Below are 21,026 nucleotides of genomic sequence, written 5' to 3'. Positions count from 1 at the left end.
CAGTTTAGGTTCACTATTCATCAATTTTAGTGCTACGTATTCCTATTTGCATTATACTTGGTGCATAAAATTAATGAGTCAGCAATTTATTATTATTTGTTTGGACAGGGCCTCAGTTTGTTTGGAATCAGATACAACCATCTGATCCATGATTGTTCTTGGGCATCATATTTCAAAATATACTTTTTTGGATTTTGTAAAGGTTGCAGATAACAAGCCATTGGGAGCTAATGGTTCAGTTAGACCCTGCATTTTCTTGACCTTTTTCCTGTTAGGTAAATAAACTACCATGGTACTTTTCTAATGTGATTGTAAAGTTTTGCCAATCCGGTGAGCATATGAGACTGAAATATTGGGTCCACTCTCAGGAACTAAACTGCTTACTGATTACTTTGCCTCATGTTATTCACGTGAAAATAGCAGAAGTTTTCTTATCTAACTTCATTTGATTTATTTCTATGCATTGTAGCCCGTAGCAACGCACGGGCGTTCTACTAGTAGAACATAAGTTCCAGGTTTCTCTTACAAAATATGCCAAGTTATATACGAAAGGCTTAACCCATACCATGATACTAGAACACCAGCAACATACAAAAGAATAGTGCACATGTTGAAGCTTGTACCAACGACTGTATCGGCCAATCAACGCATGTCCTCCCATTGATTCGAATTGATACTCCAACTCTCCAAGTACCAAAATGATGTGTCATCCTGCATCTATGAGAACCGTCGATTGTAAGGACACAAGATCGATGAGAATTAAATAGAGATTTTTTAGATAATGGAAGAGATCACACTTTGGCCCTTAGTACACACGACTCTGTAAATTGCAGTGTGCATGCTAGCTAATATTGAAAAAACTACCCAAACGATAACGCCCACACGTGTGGCACTTATCAACTTCGCCCAAACGCAGTCATCTTCATTCACTAGATGATTCCCCGCGCGTTGCTGCGGAACATTTTATAAGAATCAATTGAGTAGCAGCCTAAATAGAGGTTACATGAAAGCATAATATCACATATGTCCCTCAGACCCCCAGGATGTGCCAGGCAACCGGTAGCATGCTTAAAACCACTTATGCTCCTATATATGTAGGAGAAACAAAGTGAACATAGCCAATCAACTCATCCATGATTATACGGTAAAAAAATGATAAATTTAGTCGCTTGAATTATAAAGCTAAACAAAGGATGAAACAAAATGTACATGTATGTAGCCAAATGATTGAACAACGAAGGCACACATGACTGTTTTATGCATGTATAGGGTGCCAGCAGCCCCATTTGAGCTACCCGCAGGGAATTGTGTCTCGTCTGATACTTGTCTATTAATGGGACCAGCAACAATACTATGCAGCAAGAACCACCGAATCGTCTTAGATCCTTGCCATCAAAGGAAAATCGCCCAGCACTTGGAACAGGTGGGCTCTGAGCAAGTCTGAAAATAAGTTTGCCATCCAGGACATATATGGTATCACAATTGTCGACTGTAATATGTAACAAATAGAAGCCATCAGAATCATATTCCCATGCTCTCTAAATAAGTACGCATACTAACAGAATGTGCATATGATAAATCAGTGCAAAAAAAGCTTGTGCTCTCTAAATATTATGGAGACTAATGGAATGTGCATCTGATAACTCTAGCAAAAATAAAATTCAGATATGGGAGCTTGTGTGCCAATGCGAGCAGCAAGAGTCTTACGCATCATCGAGAAACTACTCTTGCTAGGCCGGACGTCTAGCTTCTTTGCAGCAGGAGCGGAACCTGGCAAAAAAAGAGGAGACTAATTCACAAAAAAGAAAAATAAATTAAAGAAGCCGATGTGTATCCTGCAGATAAGTAAATTGGCAGCATATGTATAGTGCAGAGAAATAAAATAATGTATCGATAGTGCACAAACTGATGATTTTCTTCTTCTAAACAGCAAGCACTTCTACCTACTTATTATTTATAAGCATAAGAACGTTAGGTTTATTTTTTATTCAAAGAACAGAGGTTGATTAGGACAATTTGATTGTCATGCTTGGACTCGAGGAGCATATGAAATAAACCTAAATTCAAACGCAAAGAGGTGCTTGTAGAATCAAATTTTAGGTGTGTAGCTAATCATATTCTAATTTTTTTGCTTTTAATTTGAATAACAGTGAATAGTTCTTACCACCAATTGCACATACCAATAATTTTGTAGCGCAGGTTGAGAGTGAATGACATGGTTATGACCCTGCATCACGTGTTGAGATGTCAGTCAAGACTCAAGACTCAGGAGTCATGTTAGTTTTTTTTAGTAAACCAAAGAGTAGTACTGACAGAGCTGATGGATAAGCATCTAAATCGACAAATTGTAGTGTATGGCGCTATGCTCAAAACATCGTGAAGTAGTCTATTAAGTTGTCAGGATTATGTGCAGAGTAATTTAGTAAATAAAAGATACATACCTCTTCATATTCGACGATGCTACTTGTACCTCGCAGAACCCATGGTCTGAATGCAACTGCGAGAAGGAACACTCGCAGTCACATACTGAGAAAACAGAGGTAGAATTATGTGCAGAATGATTCAGTAAATAAAAGATACATACCTCTTCATATTCGGCGCGCGCTACTACTTGTACCTCGCAGAACCCACCTTCTGAACTCTGAATGCAACTGCAAGAACCGAGAAGGAACACATGCAGTCACACACTAAAAAAAACAAAGATATGAATCAAAGAAAGAAGGTGAGGAAGAAATAGCCTGAACCGAAGGCGTCCTTCCTGATCTCCAACAGTGCATCTCGGAGGGCATGGTCGGCGGCGGCGGACAACATTCTTCATCCACGGATTTCCCAAGAGGCGGACTACATCTAGTGTTGGCAGAGAGCCCTTCCTCTCCTTCCAAGGGCCGCAGTTTGGCAACCGGCGTTGACGTCCTGCCTAGGAGGCACACCACGTTGAATAACAGGAAGATCACATCGGCAACAACATCAGTCCGTCTCCTCGTCTGCTTGTGCCACTAGGGTCGTTGACGGGCGGCAGCTGATTTGGCGTGGATTGGCGAGCACGGGAGATAGGCGAACCAAGAGGATGGAGCAGCGGAAGCAGAATTTGTTGGGAAAGGGAGTGGAAGGGGAAGCGGAAGGGGCAACCCTAATGTCGTAGTAGTTAATTAGAGGAAGGGCGTGCAAGCGCCCGGGGGGGTGGGCCGGCCCGGCTCTGGGCTGGAGGTGGGTGGGATCCGATCTGCGGGAGAGCATGCGGGACGCGGGATGAGCGGCTGCGGGTGAGGGAAAAAGCAGGTTTTTTTCACAGCCGTGACCGTAGGGAATGAGAATAATTTGGTGCTTTTGGAAACTGAACAATGAGGTGGCACATCACTGACGTGGACTGTGTGCATGTTAAGAGAATAGGGAGTAGTGGGGAGTAACTTCTTAAGAATGATAGATTTGGTTTACACGAATCTTACAACATTGATCCTCTGGGTTGAGAGCCACATCACCATAGTCCTATTTTAAGTGGCAAAACAACACATTTTTTGGATTTTACACAAAACCCCCTACACTTTTAGGGAATCAACCCGCAGTTCACTTTTAAGTGACAAATTAAATCTTTTTGTGTGTTTTTGCATAAAACACCGTGTCTTTTATGCTAATTAACCCGCAGTCTACGTAGACAAATATTTTTTGAAATACCCATATCTTTTAAACCATAATTTTAATTTTAACATGTTATATATGAAATTTGATTAGAAAAATGTGTAGAATCTGAATATGATGTTATTTTTACCTCCTAACCATTTTTCAAATGCTACTTAGAGTGCAACCTTAATTAGTAGCGCACGAACAAATTGAAGATGAAATAAATGTAGCAAGAGAAAAACCTCATCTTATGCCACGAGAGAGACGAGTTACGATTGACCACATTCAAACGTGTTGTGGTTCTGCAAGCACTATGATCATCGTATGCGAGAATGCGACGACGAACAACAATAAGATGAGATGGCATGTTGAAATACAATACATGGACTTATTGTTTGTTTGCTTTTACAAAAGATATATTGGTTTCTTGACTCATGATTATTTGGGTTACAGTCATAGAAAATGCACTGATAAACGTAAGGCCTCGAAGGAATAATTTCGGTCGAGAAGACCTACGGCAGCCCATTTTAGAGTTTATAAGCAAGCAGCAAAAAACGTTTAGAAGAAAAAACATATCCAGCGGGCTGTGACCTGGGCAGCAGCCCATGGCCAGAATTTGGCCCGTGAAGCTGCCGCAACCCGCCTGGCGCTCTGAGTCGCTCTCGGCCGTCCGATTGAATTGGAGGGTCCTCTCGTCCGAAATAAAAGCGCTGTTGGCCGAAAACCTAGCTCGTTCCCCTTTCCTCCCCGATTCATCCGGTGCGGCGATTTCAGTGACGTGAGCGCCGGCGGCGGATCTTGTGGCGCTGACGGCGACGTGGGAGGTGCGGAGGTCCGTCACACGTGCACATCCGTAAGTGTTTCGCCGGTTACCTTCTTCCCGCGTGTCATCCAGAAACGGCACCTTCGCGGTGACGATGCCGACGCACAGCGGCGGCTGTGCGGGATCTCGACGCGGCGTCATCAAGGTGAGCCCTTCACCTCTTCTCCTTTTTGTGCTCCAAATTTTAGGGATTAGATTTCAAGAGTTTTGCATTTGGGGATTTTCTTTAGTTTCCAAATCACCTCCTTCTAATTGCTATTCCTGGGTACTGGGTAGTAACGTGCTAATTGTGTCATCAACTTGATGCGGAAGCTTGACTTAATTATTCTAACCAAATTAAACATTATAATCATGCAATTAGTACCAACCCATAGCAAATTATACCTTAACCGAAACTACTAACCCCTAATCCTGACAGTTAACTTTAACAGTGGGTAATTATCCATAATCTTAAAACATTAACCTTAAGAAGCACTCATTAGGACTTAATCATAATAATCAACTTAAACAGAGCGCCATTAAACATTATTAGGGATCTCTAGGCATAAACATGCTCATGATACCAATGTTACACAATAGACATAAAAGTTAACATGACATGAATAGGATCTTGAGCCGAGCATTAGACCACCTAAAACAGATTAACAGAAAAGGGTTGGTGATTTCTTAAGGCTTTTGAGGGAAGCCATGTGCCTGCTCGATGCACCCCTCAGCCTATAGCTGCACCTTGCGATCTCCAGCAACATGGAGATGGCCGGGGAAGAAGTGCAGGAACATGAACTCGTAGCAAGCAGCAGGAGCGCCGCCGTAGAAGACGCACAGGTTGCCGTCGGCACTGACCTTGCGGTGACCGGCGGTGGTAGTCGGTCTTCTGATCACCTTGAGCGCCTTCGTTTTAGGATCGGTTGTTAGCAAGTTGTATGATACGTACGTGTGTGTTTTTTTGAAAGGGTTCATCCTGCTCATTATATAGGTGGCGCTAAAGGGATAAGGGACTGAAACCAACAGCTGGATTTGGTGCCTCAGATCATGGCATGTACGTGGGGAAAAAGAGCTTCCCTTTTTCTCTCGGTCAGTTATGACCTGAGATCAAAATTCCAACAGGTGGCTGTTGAGGTGTGGACATGTGGCTGGTGATCACAGCAGATAACTGCTGGTTTCGCATAGAAAATGGCAGACGGTTGTGTGATGTGAGATCTGCATGAAATGCCATGGGACGCGGCTGCTCCTTCCATGTTCCTGAGCCACTGCTGAACCTAGAAGTGCACAAGCAGCTGCATCTCTTGGTGGGTGGAGCAGCACGTTCGCCCCATCAAGGTTTTTACAAGAACGATGACTACCTGCTGGCTACTGGCCCTTTGAGGCTTTGGGTCGACCGTGATGCAGCTGCATCTCATTGCGGGGTAACCCGAATAGAGACGCCGCCTTAGTGGAGTGGGCTATAAGCATAGGTATTAAAATGCTGACCAAAATCTTGGGCTGGCCACGGCCCAGGTCGGCCCCAACTAAGCTCTGCCCCTGTTCTGATGTACTCATGTACTTGGATGGTTTATTGATTTGTTGTTATTGTATGACAATCCATAAAAATATCGTGAATCAAGTAGTCTCTACCTGTATATAGTGTCTATTACACAAGCATGTAGTGGATCACTCACATAGCCCTTGAATAGCTAACTGCTGATTCCTAGTTATGCAAAGATAGAAATCCAGAGTGTTGAGGGAAAACTTAGAACAGATGTACATATAACTGGATGCGTTGGGGCAAAAAAATGTTGATCCTGTTGTTTATGTGTCTACTATGTACTCCCTTCGTAAACTAATATAAGAGCATTTAGAATACTAAAGTAGTGATTTAAACGCTCTTATATTAGTTTACAGAGGGAGTACATGATTATTGCACCCAAAAGTTGGTGGGATAATGCAGGCTCTGTATTTTATGTTTCATGTCAAAACAGGGGAATCGATGCTCTATTTGATACTCCCTAGCTAATTAGATTGAAGATGTTGGAACCAAACGGTTGGTTGTACGGGTGAAGCTTTGGCTTGGTAGGCGGGGAGTAACATAAGCTTTAATCTTTTTCTCCACAAAGCTTGGCCAATACTGAACATCTTATTTATGCTGGAAAAAGAAATAAACCAGTGAAAGAAATTTTTGTAAGACGTGATCCGTAATTAGTACTAGGATTAACAGGGGAATCGATGCTCTATTTGATACTCCCTAGCTAATTAGATTGAAGATGTTGGAACCAAACGGTTGGTTGTACGGGTGAAGCTTTGGCTTGGTAGGCGGGGAGTAACATAAGCTTTATCTTTTTCTCCACAAAGCCTGGCCAATACTGAACATCTTATTTATGCTGGAAAAAGAAATAAACCAGTGAAAGAAATTTTTGCAAGACGTGATCCGTAATTAGTACTAGGATTTTGGTCGGAAGTTGGTGAACTTTGTATTCTTGGTAATTGGTAATGCTATTTTCTGTTTAGGATGAATTAAAATTTATGCTTGTAACCATATTGTTGCATTATCTCATTAGTCTCATTGCTTGCTTTTGAAGAGCTTTTGTGTTTGACTGATAGTATCTTATGTTTTTTGCTGTAGGCGACAATTGCTGACAGAGATGACCCTGGTGAAGCTATGAGAAAAAAGTTCGATGGCATGCGTGAAAAATTGGAGTCTGCTGCGAATTCTGAAGATTGGAATAGTGTTCTCAGAATAGTAGAGAAGCTGATTCTTCCTCCTGATAGTGAACCAAGGGAATGCGTAATGAAATTGGACCAAGATCCGCAGAAGGTACGAGATACATGTTTCTCTGTTTATCTTGTTGGTGACATAGATTGCAAATGGATTAAAATGTTGATGATTCTTATGTGGGTTATCAAAACCATTAATGCACGGAAATTGGTACCTGAGAGAGTTTGGTGGAGATGCTGCAATTGTTGCTAGAAAATATCTTTCAGCTGGACGAAACTGTCATATTTGCCAATGAGGAAAGAATGGTTGATGCAAGTTTTTTGAAGTATAATTATGGATTTGTTCGCAATACCGTTATAGATGTTTCTTTGGGAATGGCTAGGAGGCAGTCAGACTGAAATCTCGTTTTGTGTCGGTCGATTTGGCCTGGATGAATCTGAAGCGTTGGATAGAAAACGAATGGCCCAGATTGTGTCTTCCTCCTCCCAACAGTTTTTCTCAATAAAACAGATCGGGTGTTTCTTCTTCCTCCGGCACGCCGCCTGCTACCACCGGCCAGGCCGTCTGCTGCCGCCGCCCGCGGCTGGCTGTGCTCCGCGCCAGCCTCGCCGCCCCGCCCTCCCCTCAACCTCTGCCCACCGCCATGCTTGCCGCCGTCCCCGGCCATCCCTCTAGCCCTGCTCCCATCTAGTTTTCATCTCCGGCGAAGCCACACCACCGCCGCCCCCACCCTGAACCCTAAGATAGATAATGGGGTGATGACGGCGAGCCCCTTCTCTCCGGCGAGGCCATTCCTTCTCCTTCCTTCACTCAAAATCGACTGACCCAAAACTGAAAAGTCAGCTGACTGAAATATAGCTAATCTGTGTTTGTTTTATTCCATTGCAGTGTGGTTTGTCCCTTCCTATTACACATACATACAACTATGTGCTGTGCTTAGTTTTTAACTATTTCCTTGTCTATCCAGTACTGGAATCGTTATTACTAAGTGCGTATGGTTCAACGTCTAGACGTATTTGTCAGTTTTCATGTTTATGTATGTGGAGGTGCCCTAATTTTTTATTTCTCATACAGATCGCAGCTTCGCAAGCAAAAGACTGGCTTGTGAACAAGCTGAAGAAGCAGAACTCAGTTCCATCATATGAAAATCCTGTCCTAAAATATTCTGATTTACAACAGTGGATTCACAAGCTATCAGAAGAACAAAGGCCTGTGAGGTAATTCTGGGACACATCCTCGACGAATTCAACATTTCTAGTGGTTTCTTTGCAAGTTTTCATTACTCCTTCCATTACATAACAGTACAAAGGGATCTTTTTTTTTTCTCATCGATTAGCATGTCCGTTTTCTCCAATTCAGATCTCAATCACAGTAGTCATAGATGAGCTCGTTTTCCTCTGGAAACCTAGGACTTCTTCGTTCATTAGATCTTGTATATGCATATAATTAGCATAAAATATATAATCAGAACTTTTTTCATTGGAACGAAACCGAAGGAAATCGTTGATTAACACCTATACCCATATTTTTCTCCATGCCTTGATGGAGTGATGCACTAGTCACATCTGCCAAATAAAAAATGTGTTTATTTTCCATTTGCTATGTATAACTAAGATGCTTTATCTAAACAATAATTTCTATGCATTTGTGTTTTGCATTGCCATCCTTACTGTTTAGTGTATTAGACCATTTAGACTAGCTTCAGTTTGAAAGAGAACTCTGTCTAAACCTTTCTTGTTGTGAACAGCCTTGCGTTGGGAGATTTTAAACTTGATCTGATTGAGATGGCTTTTTTGAACCCAAGCCAAGAAGGTTCTCTAAGTAATTTTATCAGCTACTTCAGTGATCGGCTGTGTAACAATGACCAAAATTTTACATTTCGACATGGAAAAGAATCATGTCACCTATTGGAATATCAGACACCTAATAAACAGCAACCCAGATGGATGTTGATTAAAATGAAGAAAGATAATGCTCGAGCCGAGATTTACATTAGGAGCGATCACTTCTACCTTTGTGCTTTCAGTAGCAAAAAGGGTGAAATCTTTGAGCTTGTGAAGGAAGATTGTCTGCGAATAATCAAAAGTTCTGTTGCATTTGGCTGTAGCACAGACTACCCAAGCATACTGAACTACGAAAGACCTCGACTGATTCCAGAAGGTGAATGTGAAAAGAGGTTGTTGGACATAATTCTAAATATGGAGGAATTTTCACATGGCATCGAAGTGCTGTCAAACTATGACCACAGTATTCTGTCAAAACATGATGTGAGTGAGGCTGAAAAACAACAACTCATTCAAGAAGTGCAAGAGGCATTAGCTTGGAATGTAGTGGTTTTAGCTGAAGTTTCATGCATCATTGATCTATTTGTATCCGTCAATGGAAACTGGAAAGAGAGTTGTTCAAGCTTGACAAAACTCTTGTATGAGTATATGATGCATTGGAAGGTAATGTTAAATAAGGCCCGCAACGGTGCCATTGATGCCAAGTTTGAGGACAACATAGTGGCTAAAATCTTGCTGCGATTTAGATGTGAAGCAATTAAGGTGCTTAATCTGCTGTGCAACGCGAAGGGTCCTGGAATTATTAAGAATGGTGAAGATGGCAAAGGATCAGAGGAAGATTCTGGACCATCTCGTGGTAATGACAAAGAGCAAAAGACATCTGGATCTAGCTCTGGACTGTCTGGACATGGTAAGGATAAAGAAACAAACACACCTGGATCTGGACCACTTGATAGTTATGATGACAACCTGGAGGGTGACCGTGATGGTGGAAAACAGAAGGAAAATTATAATGATAGCAGGCCAGGGACCAGTGAGATGAGCAAAATAGCAATGGCTTTCATGGGAGGATTGATAGTTGGCAAGAACTGGGTTCAGCCTTTGATCAACAAAAGAAGCATGGAACCTTTCGTCATCACAAAAAGAGGGGTGGAATCTTTGATCATCAGCAGAAGAAGCGTGGAACCTTTGATGGTGCCATTGCTACCTGATTCTCTAGGATCTGCATATGCAAGTGGTTTGGGTCAGGTCTTGTCATTAGTACCTGATTCTTCGATGTCTTCACATGTACGTGGTTTGGATCCGATGCTGGTTAACTTCATCAAGAATTCGCCTGAGGAAGATATGGTTAACTTCATCAAGAATTCTATCCCCTCACAACAATATTTTCCTACAGGCCAGACTCTCTTAGAATTTTTTTCTATCCACACAAATTTGTGCTTAATAAAGACTATCATACTTTATGATAATCGCGGTGGTACTTTAATCTACGAGTCAAAGGAAGGAGAAAAGGCCCAGTTTATTAAAAGACGCTCCATTTGGTTATCAGAGGATATAGGAAGAAAACCTTATGCTTTCATGGTATGATATTTATTCATAAACTAATTCATCTTTTTCTTTTAGTGATTGTGGTGAATTTACTGCTAATGTTTTTTATAATATGAATGCAGGAATCTCTTGTTCTCAAAGGCCCGAGCCGTCCCATGACTGCTCATGATGGGTACTGGATCATTCAAACTGATGTTCCGGTTGAATCATCTTTCGAGCCTGAACACCACCCTGAAATACCTGGTCGAGTATTATATTTGAATGATGATTTCCTTGACAAACCCAGGGGCAATTTAATTTCTATCAGAGGTGGCCTTGTTAACATCACATCAGTGACGTTCAGCAATGCGGTTCGCTCTTCAATCCGATTTTTACTTTGTTCTCACCAAGATGGCAGTTTTACTAAAGTGGAGGGCGAGCTTATATTATCTGTTGAAAATTATCCATTTGGCTTCACTATTTTCAAAAATCAAGTCGAGGATGATGCTGTTCATTTCGTTAGACAGAGTGGCACAGTATTTGAACTTCCCTTGACTCGGCATGTTCTTGCACTGCCTATAGGATCTCGTGTACATGTCTTGGGGACTTTGAAACTAGCGACTTTGAAAGTGCTTGTAGATCAGTATCTGGTGCTCGACAAGAATGTTGCATGGGCTGGATGGACTGTGGAGACGGGTCTGTATGCTGCTATATGCATTGAGGCAAGTTCTTTTCTCTAGAGCTTAGTTATAGGAAATTTGGAATTACTGTACTGGTTATTATTTTCTGGCTGTACTTGTAGTAGTTTAATTAGCCCATTGTAATGGATTTGGTGACCATGTGCGAATGAAATAATAGTACTAAAGAACCGCCGTGTCTGCAGTAATATTTGGCATATGGAAAACGGTTGTTTTAAGCCGGCTGATTACTCGCTAAGATCCGCCACCTTGTCCAACGTTGGACCGCTGCTGTTTAAAACGCGCGCGCCCCAGTGCTACTCTGCATGCGGCTGCACCCAGCCGCTGCTCTCTCCGATCTGCCCTCCACTCCAACGTGCTCCCTCCGTAAAAATAATATAAGAACGTTTGGATCATTACTCTAGTTATCTATATGCTCTTATATATTTGCTCTCTCCGATCTGCCCTCCACTCCAACGTGCTCCCTCCGTAAAAATAATATAAGAACGTTTGGATCATTACTCTAGTTATCTATATGCTTTTATATATTTCTTGATGCGGCTGCACCCAGCCGCTGCTCTCTCCGATCTGCCCTCCACTCCCACGTACTCCCTCCGTAAAAATAATATAAGAGCGTTTGGATCACTACTCTAGTTATCTACATGCTTTTATATATTTCTTTACGGAGAAAGTACTTTAATTATTTTACTGGAGTTAGACAGTACGTATTTGCTAATTATTTTACTGAGTTAGACTGCATACTTTTGGGATGCTTGGATGATCCTAAATTCCTAATGCAAACTATGGTGCGCACCCGTGGGTAGCCAGTACGTAGTTACAGAACAGACACCAGCCATAACTCAATATAAGACAAGGCTGAAAAAACGCTCAAAAAAAAAAAAAAAGACAAGGCTGAAAAAGAAGAGACACTGTTAACCGTCTGTAGACATATTTTAGGGAATACATACAGAGCAAAATAAGTGAATCTATACCCTAAAATATGTCTACATACATTCGTATGTGGTAGTCCATTTGAAATGTTTAGAAAGACAAATATTTAGGAACGGAGGGAGTATTAAAGAAAGGAGGTTTTCATAGTTCTTCATATGTCACCCTTTTATATCTGTTGATTTTATATTCACCATAAATATTGACGACTGTGATTAGAAAAGATACTAATAATCTCTCTTATGGTAACATTTTATGTTCTGTTCGTTTTCGGAAACCTGCCAACAATGTTCTGTTCGTTTTCGGAAAACCTGCCAACAATGCCTTTGTTGGTGTGGAACGACCATCTATGGGGCCATCTAGCCCCTTTCTGGTTGCAATAAATGCAAAGAGCAAGGTCAACAGGGGCGCATGTATCTTTACCCAGGTTCGGCCCACCTTTGAGGTGTAAAACCCTACCCCTACTTTGGTGTATTTGGAAATGTGGACGCACAAGTGCAAGGAGAAGGCAGCTACGCGTGCAGGTGTACGTGGAGTTCAATCAGGTTCGAACCCTTGTAGTGGTTGCCTTGGCCCTCCTTTTATAGTTTAAGGGGTAACCACAGTGGCAAAACAATCATTACATGATGATTAGATAGCAACAATGCTATCATACCTAACCCTGCTAGTTAGGACAAAAAGCATTAAATGGACCGCAAGGTGTCGCGAGGGGGAGGAGCCCCGACAAGGCTGCTGCAGTACTTGCCTAGCTAACTTCTATTAGCTTGACACACCACTGGGACGGGTTTCAATAAAGGTAAAAATCCCTCCAACAAGCTGACACGTGTCCACCAAGCCTCACGTAACTACCCGCGAGCTCGACACCTCACCGATTAGTGACTAGCTGCTTGGTGAGGTGGAGCGCTGGTGGCAAGCAAGGGCTTGCCGGCGACGGAGCTTGCTGGGTCTTCTCCTTGCCGTCTCGGCTTTGCCGACAAGGGCTTCTTCTAGTGTTATGTCTTGATGCTTGGTCTTCTTGATGTGATCCTTGATCTCCCAAAGAGCAGCTTCTCTTAGTCGTGAAGGTTTTCCTCATAATTCAACCTTGGCCTTGGCAGTCTTTGGCAGGTTCTTGGGTTGGCAAGGGATCTACTATCTGTCTGTGCATAAGTCAGGGTGTTTGAACACCCATGTTTTGTACACCGACAGGAGCCCCCCGGACTGGCCGCGCTGCTGGGTGTCGTTGGGCTAGGCCCAAACGATGTACAGACATGCGACAAAGATTGATGTAAAATTTTGTCGTGACGATATTTGTATCTTGAGATATTCTTTGCTTCTTCATTAATCTGGACTTGTGTTTATCCTTAGCCATCCTTTGGCAAATCTAGCCGTCGGGCGGGTGCCCACCGCTCATGCGAAAACCGGGAGCGAGCACGCACACGGGTTGCTGTAGGGCATAGCCTGGACAGGCCCATAATCATGCGTGGCTAAAGGTAACTGCCACGTCTGTCATCACTCCCTTCTTTACCGCGCGTTCCCCCATGACGCGCGTCATACGCGAAACGTGGGATTGGTGGAGAGAGGCGGTCATGGAAGTAGCGCTGAGCAGGGTAGGCAGGGCGCTGGATTGGCAAGGTTGGGCGGTTGCTGGAGCGATGCGCCGGCCAGAAATGCGGGGCGCGAAATTGGTGGAACGGGGCGGTTGCTCTGGGATGGTGGAGAGCCAGGCCCTGCGCCTAAGAAGAAGAAGAAGAAGAAGAAGAAGAAGAAGAAGAAGAATATTTCCGGCGCCATGCTTTTGTTACTGCTGTGAGGACTTCTTCCCGGCGCCATGCTGTGAGGGCATATTTATCCCTTAGTAGTTTTGGTGATTCATGACAATACATTTGCGGACTAATCATGTGCTTTGAGCATTTCAGAGATATCATGTCTAGGCACAAGACGATTTGGTGCCCCTCAAAGCCTATTAAAGACGGCGTTTCTCTACGTTTCTTTTCGGTGGATTTGAGTCGTAGGAAAGCCGTACTATTAAGAGGGGGTCTGCTTTGGAAAGGTTTGGGTGGAATCATCACGTTCACGTCTGTTCCTTTTTACAGGTCCTTTCCTTGCCTCTGTGGAGTATCCACCGTTTCTCCGTGTCTCTGCAAAATGAAGGATTCCTAGTGTTTGCTGTGTTGTGGCTTGCGGTACTACTGCTCAAAGGAGCAGTAGTATCGCAGAGGCTCACGGTAGTACCGGTCAGCGCCGCGGTAGTACCGCAAGCCCTTGCGGTAGTACCGCTCCACGGGCGCGGTAGTACCTGGCCTCTGGGCGTGCCCAGCTGCCCAAGTGGAAGTAGGAGCGGATGTAACTTTTTTACATCCGCGCCCTACGCGGTAGTACCGCGCCCGGTGCGCGGTAGTACCGTGGCCTCTGGGCGTGCCCAGCTACCCGAGCGGAAGTAGGAGCGATGCAATTTTTTACATCTGCGCCCTACGCGGTAGTACCGCGCCTGGTGCGCAGTAGTACCGTGACCACTGGCCAGGCACAGCTGCACGAGCGGAAGTAGGGGCAGAAGTAATTTTTTACATCTGCACCCTATGCGGTAGTACCGCGCCAGGTGCGCGGTAGTACCGTGTCGGATTTTTGCATAGATCAAAACTCAGCGGAAGTAGTCACGGATGTATTTTTATATGTCCGTGCCTTCCCAGCCTAGACTGTTCCTGCCTTGCGGTAGTATCGTAAGGGGGCGCGGTAGTACCGCGCCAGCGGTTCTACCGCTCCCTGCCTTAGCGCATCAGGACTAGTCTGAGCCCCTGCCTTGCCAGCGGTAGTACCGTGGGCGGTACACGGTAGTACCGCGGGCCCTTGCGGTAGTACCGCTTGTATGGCGCGGTAGTACCGCGCGTCGCAGGCTGAGTTGGTGGAAAACGGTTGGATTTGTTCTTTCACTATAAAAGGGGAGTCTTCTTCTCTGAGTAGACTACCTCTTCCATCCCCAAGCTCCATTGTTGCTCTAAGCTCCATTTTCGCCCGATCTCTCTCCCTAGCCAATCAAACTTGTTGATTCTTTAGGGATTGGTTGAGAAGGCTCCGATCTACACTTCCACCAAGAGAAATTTGATTCCTCCCACTAATCCCTTGCGGATCTTGCTACTCTTGGGTGTTTGAGCACCCTAGACGGTTGAGGTCACCGCGGAGCCATATTCCATTATGGTGAAGCTTCATGATGTCGTTGGGAGCCTCCAATTAAGTTGTGGAGATTGCCCCAACCTTGTTTGTAAAGGTCCGGTCGCCGCCTCCAAGGGCACCAATAGTGGAATCACGGCATCTCGCATTGTGTGAGGGCGTGAGGAGAATACGGTGGCCCTAGTGGCTTCTTGGGGAGCATTGTGCCTCCATACCACTCCAACGGAGACGTACTTCCCTTCAAAAGGAAGGAACTTCGGTAACACATCCTCGTCTTCACCGGCTCCACTCTTGGTTATCTCGTACCTTTACTTGTGCAAGCTTATATTGTGTTGTATCCTTTGCTTGCTTGTGTGCTTGTTCTTGTTGCATCATATAGGTTGCTCACCTAGTTGCATATCTAGACAACCTACTTTGATGCAAAGTTTAAATTGGTAAAGAAAAGCTAAAAATTGTTAGTTGCCTATTCACCCCCCTCTAGTCAACCATATCGATCCTTTCAATTGGTATCAGAGCCTCGTCTCATTATTAAGGACTTTGTCGTCCGAAGAGTATGGTTGACTCCTTTAGACGGTGAGGAGGAGCACCCCGGTGTGATTCCGTCCTCATCTATGGATGAAGGGGGAACCTCGGTCTCACGCGAGGAATTCAATGTGGCTTTGGACACATTGAAAACCTCCATGACGGCCGAGGTCAAAGGCATGCTTAAGAACTTTCTTGATGGTCTTAACTTATCCACCGCACCGTTGGAAGTGGTCGATCCCACTAACAAGGTGACAGATGCTAACTCCGACAAGGGGGAAGCTACTAATGACAAAGTTCCTTTATCTAGTGGTAGAAGTGGAAATGGCATCTTTGCCCATGTGGAACCTCCGCTTACTTATGGTGGACCGATTCCTTCCACTCATTTGAATCATGCCGGATCTCCCCCTAAGATTGTGAAAAATGAGGACTTTGATGCTTGAGTATATCGCTTTAAGCGGAATTTAAAGCATGTTAATACTAACCTTTGGAGAATCATTGAAGAAGGTTTCTATTCGCATGACCCAAGCAACTTCACCCCTAGAGAAGTCGCGGATAATCAATTCAATGAGAATGCTCTCTTCATCATCCAAGATGCAATTCCGCCCGAAGATATTGCACATCTCCGACCCTTCACCGTGGCCAAGGAAGCATGACACCATGTCGTTTCCCTTTACAAGGGAAGCACAAGCATTCAACGCTCCAACTATGAAGTGGTGCAAGATGAAGCCGATGAGTTTGCAATGAATGAAGATGAAGAACCTCATGTGCTTTACCGGATATTAACCACTCTCGTGGTCTCACTCCGAGATCATGGGAGCAAGGATACAGATGACAATTGGATCAAGCGCAAGTTCCTCAAGGCCATGATGCCCTACCACAAGGCCATGTCCTCCGTCATCCGTCAAAGGCCGGACTTCCACACCTTGTCCTCAAGTGAAGTGTTGGATGAGTTTGTGGCAATGAGGATCTTGGACAAGATCGCCGACAATGCAGTGTTGCGTTCTCAAAGAGCAAAGAAGCCCAACCTTGCCTTGAAGGCCAAGGTTAGTGTAGAAGAAGAGGATGAAGAGGAAGAAGAGGAGAGCAATCCCGAAGATACAAAATATGATTATCATGAGCACATGGCTCTCACTTCAAGGCAATTTTGGAGCAAGAAGAACACGAGGCCCAACTTCAACAAGAACAACTCAAGTGGCAAGAAGGGCAAGCAACGAGTGAGGACTTGCTATAACTGTGGAAATGTGAGCCATTTTGTTGCGGAGTGCCCATATGAGAAGAGGGAAGACAATGGTGGCAACCTCATCCGAAAAGACAAGGCCAAGTCCTTCCCCAACAAGAGAAACTTCACCAAGAAGACTCCTCCCAAGGGGTTGGTGGCACAAGAAGAATACAACGAGGATGATGATGAAGACGGTGAGTCGGTTGCCATGGCCTCCGTTGCCATTGCGACAACTCCACGGGTGTCTCTCTTCGACTCGCCCAATGAGAACATCACCGCCAAGTGCCTCATGGCTAAAGCCACCAACAAGGTAACCCCCAACATCAAAACTACCATCATTACTACTCCTTCTTTGATGGATTTCATTGATGAACATGAGGGGCCTAATGAGGAGGAAAAATGAATTTGAGTCGTTTATGAGTAAGCTCAAGGGTAAATCCAAGAAGCACTTTGTTGCTCTCTTGGAACAACTTGGTGAAGCCAATGCCATGATCGAGACTCATGAAGAAACCATCTCTAAGATGGAGGGGCATAGTCGTGACTATGCCGATGAGATATCGGACCTCTCTAATGCTCTTGAGGAAAAGCGTGGTCACCGTTTGGCTCTTGAGGAGCCACACAACAATGACCATGCTAAATTAAAGAAAGATCTTGATCATGCTCTTGTTGTATCTCGTGTGCTAAATTCCGAGAAGGCCAAACTTGGGGTTGATCTTGTTAGGCTCAAGGAAGAGTTTGATATACTCGACAAGGCGCACAAGGCCTTGAAGGGTACTCATGCTAGTCTTAAAGAGTCTCATGATCAACTCCAAGTGAAGCTAACCAAGGTGAAGGCCACTTTTCCTCATATGGTTTTAATTGATAATGCAAATGCTACTAACCCGTGTTGTGAGCATATGCACCTTGTTGAGGAGAATGCTAAATTGAAGGAGCAACTTGAGAAAGGCCTTGTGTCTTGCATACAAGGTGAGAAGAACCTCAACGACCTTTTGAGCAATCAAAAGGAAGTGGTGGCCAAGGAGGGAATTGGGTTCACACCCAAGTCCAAGAACAAGAAGAAGAATGACAAGGCCAAACGACCTCCTCCTCTCAAGCAAACTTTCGTGAAGGAGGGAGAGGGTGCTTCTAAGGAGAAGAAGAGCAATGTGAAGGGCGGCGGTGCCAAGAAGGGCAATGCCACCCCTTCCAACAAAGCCGGCGACTTTAACCCTTCTTATGTGTTATGCCGTGCTAGTGATGGACATGTTTATGCTAAATTTGTTGGTTCTCCTTATGAGTACATTGAATGGTCTATTTGGGTTCCTAAGACCCTTCTTACTAACACCAAAGGACCCATTACAAAATGGGTACCTAAAACCAAGCATTAATCTCTTGTAGGAGTTTGCTTCCGGTGGGGGATCATGGTTGCTCGATAGCAGAGCCACAAATCATATGACCGGAAGCAAGGACTTGGTGGTGGACGTGCACAAGATTCCATCTATGCACACCAATGTCGAGTGGGGTGATGCTTCGTCTTCTAAGGTATTGGGACTCGGCAAGGTTGTCATCTCTCATGATCTCACGATCAAGAAGGGCATGCTTGTTGAGTCACTTGCATTCAATTTACTTTCCGTTCGTCAACTTGCACTCATGAGCTTTGCCACCTTCTTTGATATTGATACCATGACCCTCTTGTGGAGCAAGACTCTTAAAGTAGCCTTTGTTGGGCATGTCGAAAACGGTCTTTATGTGATAGACTTTTCCAAGCGACCCACTAAGACCGCGACATGCCTAATGGCGAAAGTTGACGTGGGATGGCTTTGGCATCGCCGTTTAGCCCATGTCAATATGAGATCTTTGCAAAGTCTTCTCAAGGGGGACCATGTCCGTGGACTAACGAATATTAGTTTTGCTAAAGATCGTGCTTGCAGTGCTTGTATCGAAGGAAAGCTACATGAGAAGGCTCACCCTCCCACGACTATCATTTACTCGAAGAGGCCTTTGGAGCTCCTTCACTTGGATCTCTTTGGGCCTCCATCCTTTGATAGTCTTGGGGGTAGAAAGTATTGTTTGGTGATTGTGGATGACTATTCAAGATACACTTGGGTATACTTCTTCAAGAGGAAGAGTGAGACCCAGCAAACTGTCATTGACTTTGCAAATGAAGCTCAACGCCAACACAATGCAAAGATCTTGACGATAACAAGCGACAACGGCTCCGAGTTCAAGAACTACACCTTGGATGAGTTTCTTAGTGATGAGGGGATCAAGCATCAATATTCCGCACCTTACACCCCTCAACAAAATGGTGTAGTGGAGAGGAAGAACCGGACGTTGATGGATGCGGCAAGGACCATGATGGCGGAGTTCAAGTCTCCATACAACATTTGGGCCGAAGCCATCAACACCGCATGTCATGCATCCAATCGGCTCTATCTCCGCAAAGGCTTGAACAAAACTCCATATGAGATACTCACCGGTAACAAGCCCAACCTCAAGTACTTTTGGGTGTTCGGGTGTAAGTGTTTCATTCTCAAGAAAGGTGTTCGTTTGTCTAAATTTGAGGCTAGAGCTCATGGTTATGCTACAAACTTTGATGCTTACCGTGTCCTCAATAAATCCACGGGACTTATTGAGGAGACGTGTAACGTGGAGTTTGATGAGAATAACGTCTCCCATGCGGAGCAAAGTGGCACTTGTGATGTAGGTGATGAAATTCCTCCCCAAGCCATAAGAAGAATGGGGGTTGGTTTTATCCTACCCATTGAGGAACCCCTTGTGGCCGAAGGAGAAGGACAATGCTCCACTCAAGTGGAGCCATCACCAACCCAAGGCCCACACGCTTCCGAAGAACAAAGTGAAGGCCCTCAACCTATTGAACAAGACCAAGGGCAAGAGCAACCTCAAGATGGTGTTGAATCACCAAGTGATGCCCAAGGTCAAGTTCTCTCCCCCGAGCAAGTTCAAGATCAAGAGCATTCTCAAGAACAAGAACAAGCTCAAGACGACGCTCAAGATGATCAAGTGACCGCTCCTCAACTCACTCCGGAGGACGAATTAGAGCGTCGTGCCACCAAGATTGCATCCAAGCTCACTACCAAGGGACATCTCATGACAAATGTGCTTGGAAGCATTCGAAAGGGGGTAAGCACTCGTAGACAATTGGCAAACTATTGTGAACATCACGCGTTTGTCTCTTGTGTTGAACCCCAAAAGGTCTATGAGGCGCTCGAAGATCTGGATTGGCTTAGTGCCCTGCATGAAGAACTCAACAACTTCAAGCACAACAAGGTGTGGAGATTGGTACCAAGGCCAACGGGGAACCATAATGTCATTGGAACCAAGTGGATATTCAAGAACAAGCAAGATGCTCATGGAATTATTGTCCGCAACAAGGCTCGCTTGGTAGCACAAGGCTACTCCCAAGTCGAGGGTATCGACTACGGTGAAACCTTTGCTCCCGTTGCTCGCCTTGAATCTATTCGTTTGTTGATTGCTTATGCTTCTCATCATAACTCCAAGTTGCAACAAATTGATGTGAAGATGCTTTTCTTAATGGTCCTATTAATGAGTTGGTGTATGTCAAACAACCCCCCGGGTTCGAGGATCCCTATTTTCCCGATCATGTGTACCAACTCGATAAGGCACTCTATGGCCTTAAACAAGCCCCACGTGCGTGGTATGATCACCTTACCGAGTTGTTGCAAGATCACGGTTTTGAGATTGGGAAAATCGACCCCACTCTTTTTACTAAGAAGGTCAAAGGGGAGTTGTTTGTGTGCCAACTATATGTTGATGATATTATCTTTGGTTCTCCTAACAAAGCTTTCAATGAGGAATTGCCGCTCTCATGACCTCGAAATTCAAGATGTCCATGATGGGAGAGTTGAATTTCTTTCTCGGGTTCGAAGTCAAGCAAATAAGAGAAGGAACCTTCATCAACCAAGCCAAATACACTCAAGACATGCTCAAGAGATTCAAGCTAAGTGATGTCAAGCCGACCTCCACTCCAATGCCCGTCAAATGCCAACTTGACATAGATCCCAATGGTAAAGCGGTGGATCAAAAGGTATATCGCTCCATGATTGGC

At 44.5% G+C, this 21,026-nt stretch overlaps 1 protein-coding gene across 2 annotated transcripts; it reads left to right on the top strand.

Annotated features, from left to right (window-relative positions):
• Positions 1-4,327: 4,327 nt before the first annotated feature.
• On the top strand, positions 4,328-11,309 carry LOC109736057 (uncharacterized). 2 transcript variants are annotated; one of them, XM_073507893.1, is made up of 6 exons: positions 4,328-4,586; positions 5,415-5,892; positions 7,038-7,229; positions 8,205-8,347; positions 8,878-10,495; positions 10,585-11,309. In XM_073507893.1, exons 3-6 carry the CDS (start codon positions 7,074-7,076, stop codon positions 11,179-11,181), a joined length of 2,514 nt encoding a protein of 837 aa, XP_073363994.1. In that variant the 5' UTR covers positions 4,328-4,586; positions 5,415-5,892; positions 7,038-7,073; the 3' UTR covers positions 11,182-11,309. The 2 variants fall into 2 exon arrangements, with proteins under 2 accessions (XP_073363994.1, XP_020150866.1); XM_020295277.4 differs by lacking the exon at positions 5,415-5,892.
• Positions 11,310-21,026: the final 9,717 nt, after the last annotated feature.

The sequence above is a fragment of the Aegilops tauschii genome, chromosome 2 (assembly GCF_002575655.3).
Source record: "Aegilops tauschii subsp. strangulata cultivar AL8/78 chromosome 2, Aet v6.0, whole genome shotgun sequence".
Lineage (NCBI taxonomy): Eukaryota > Viridiplantae > Streptophyta > Magnoliopsida > Poales > Poaceae > Aegilops > Aegilops tauschii.
Note: the sequence above shows the minus strand (reverse complement) of the source record. Positions and strands in the feature narration are given on the sequence as shown.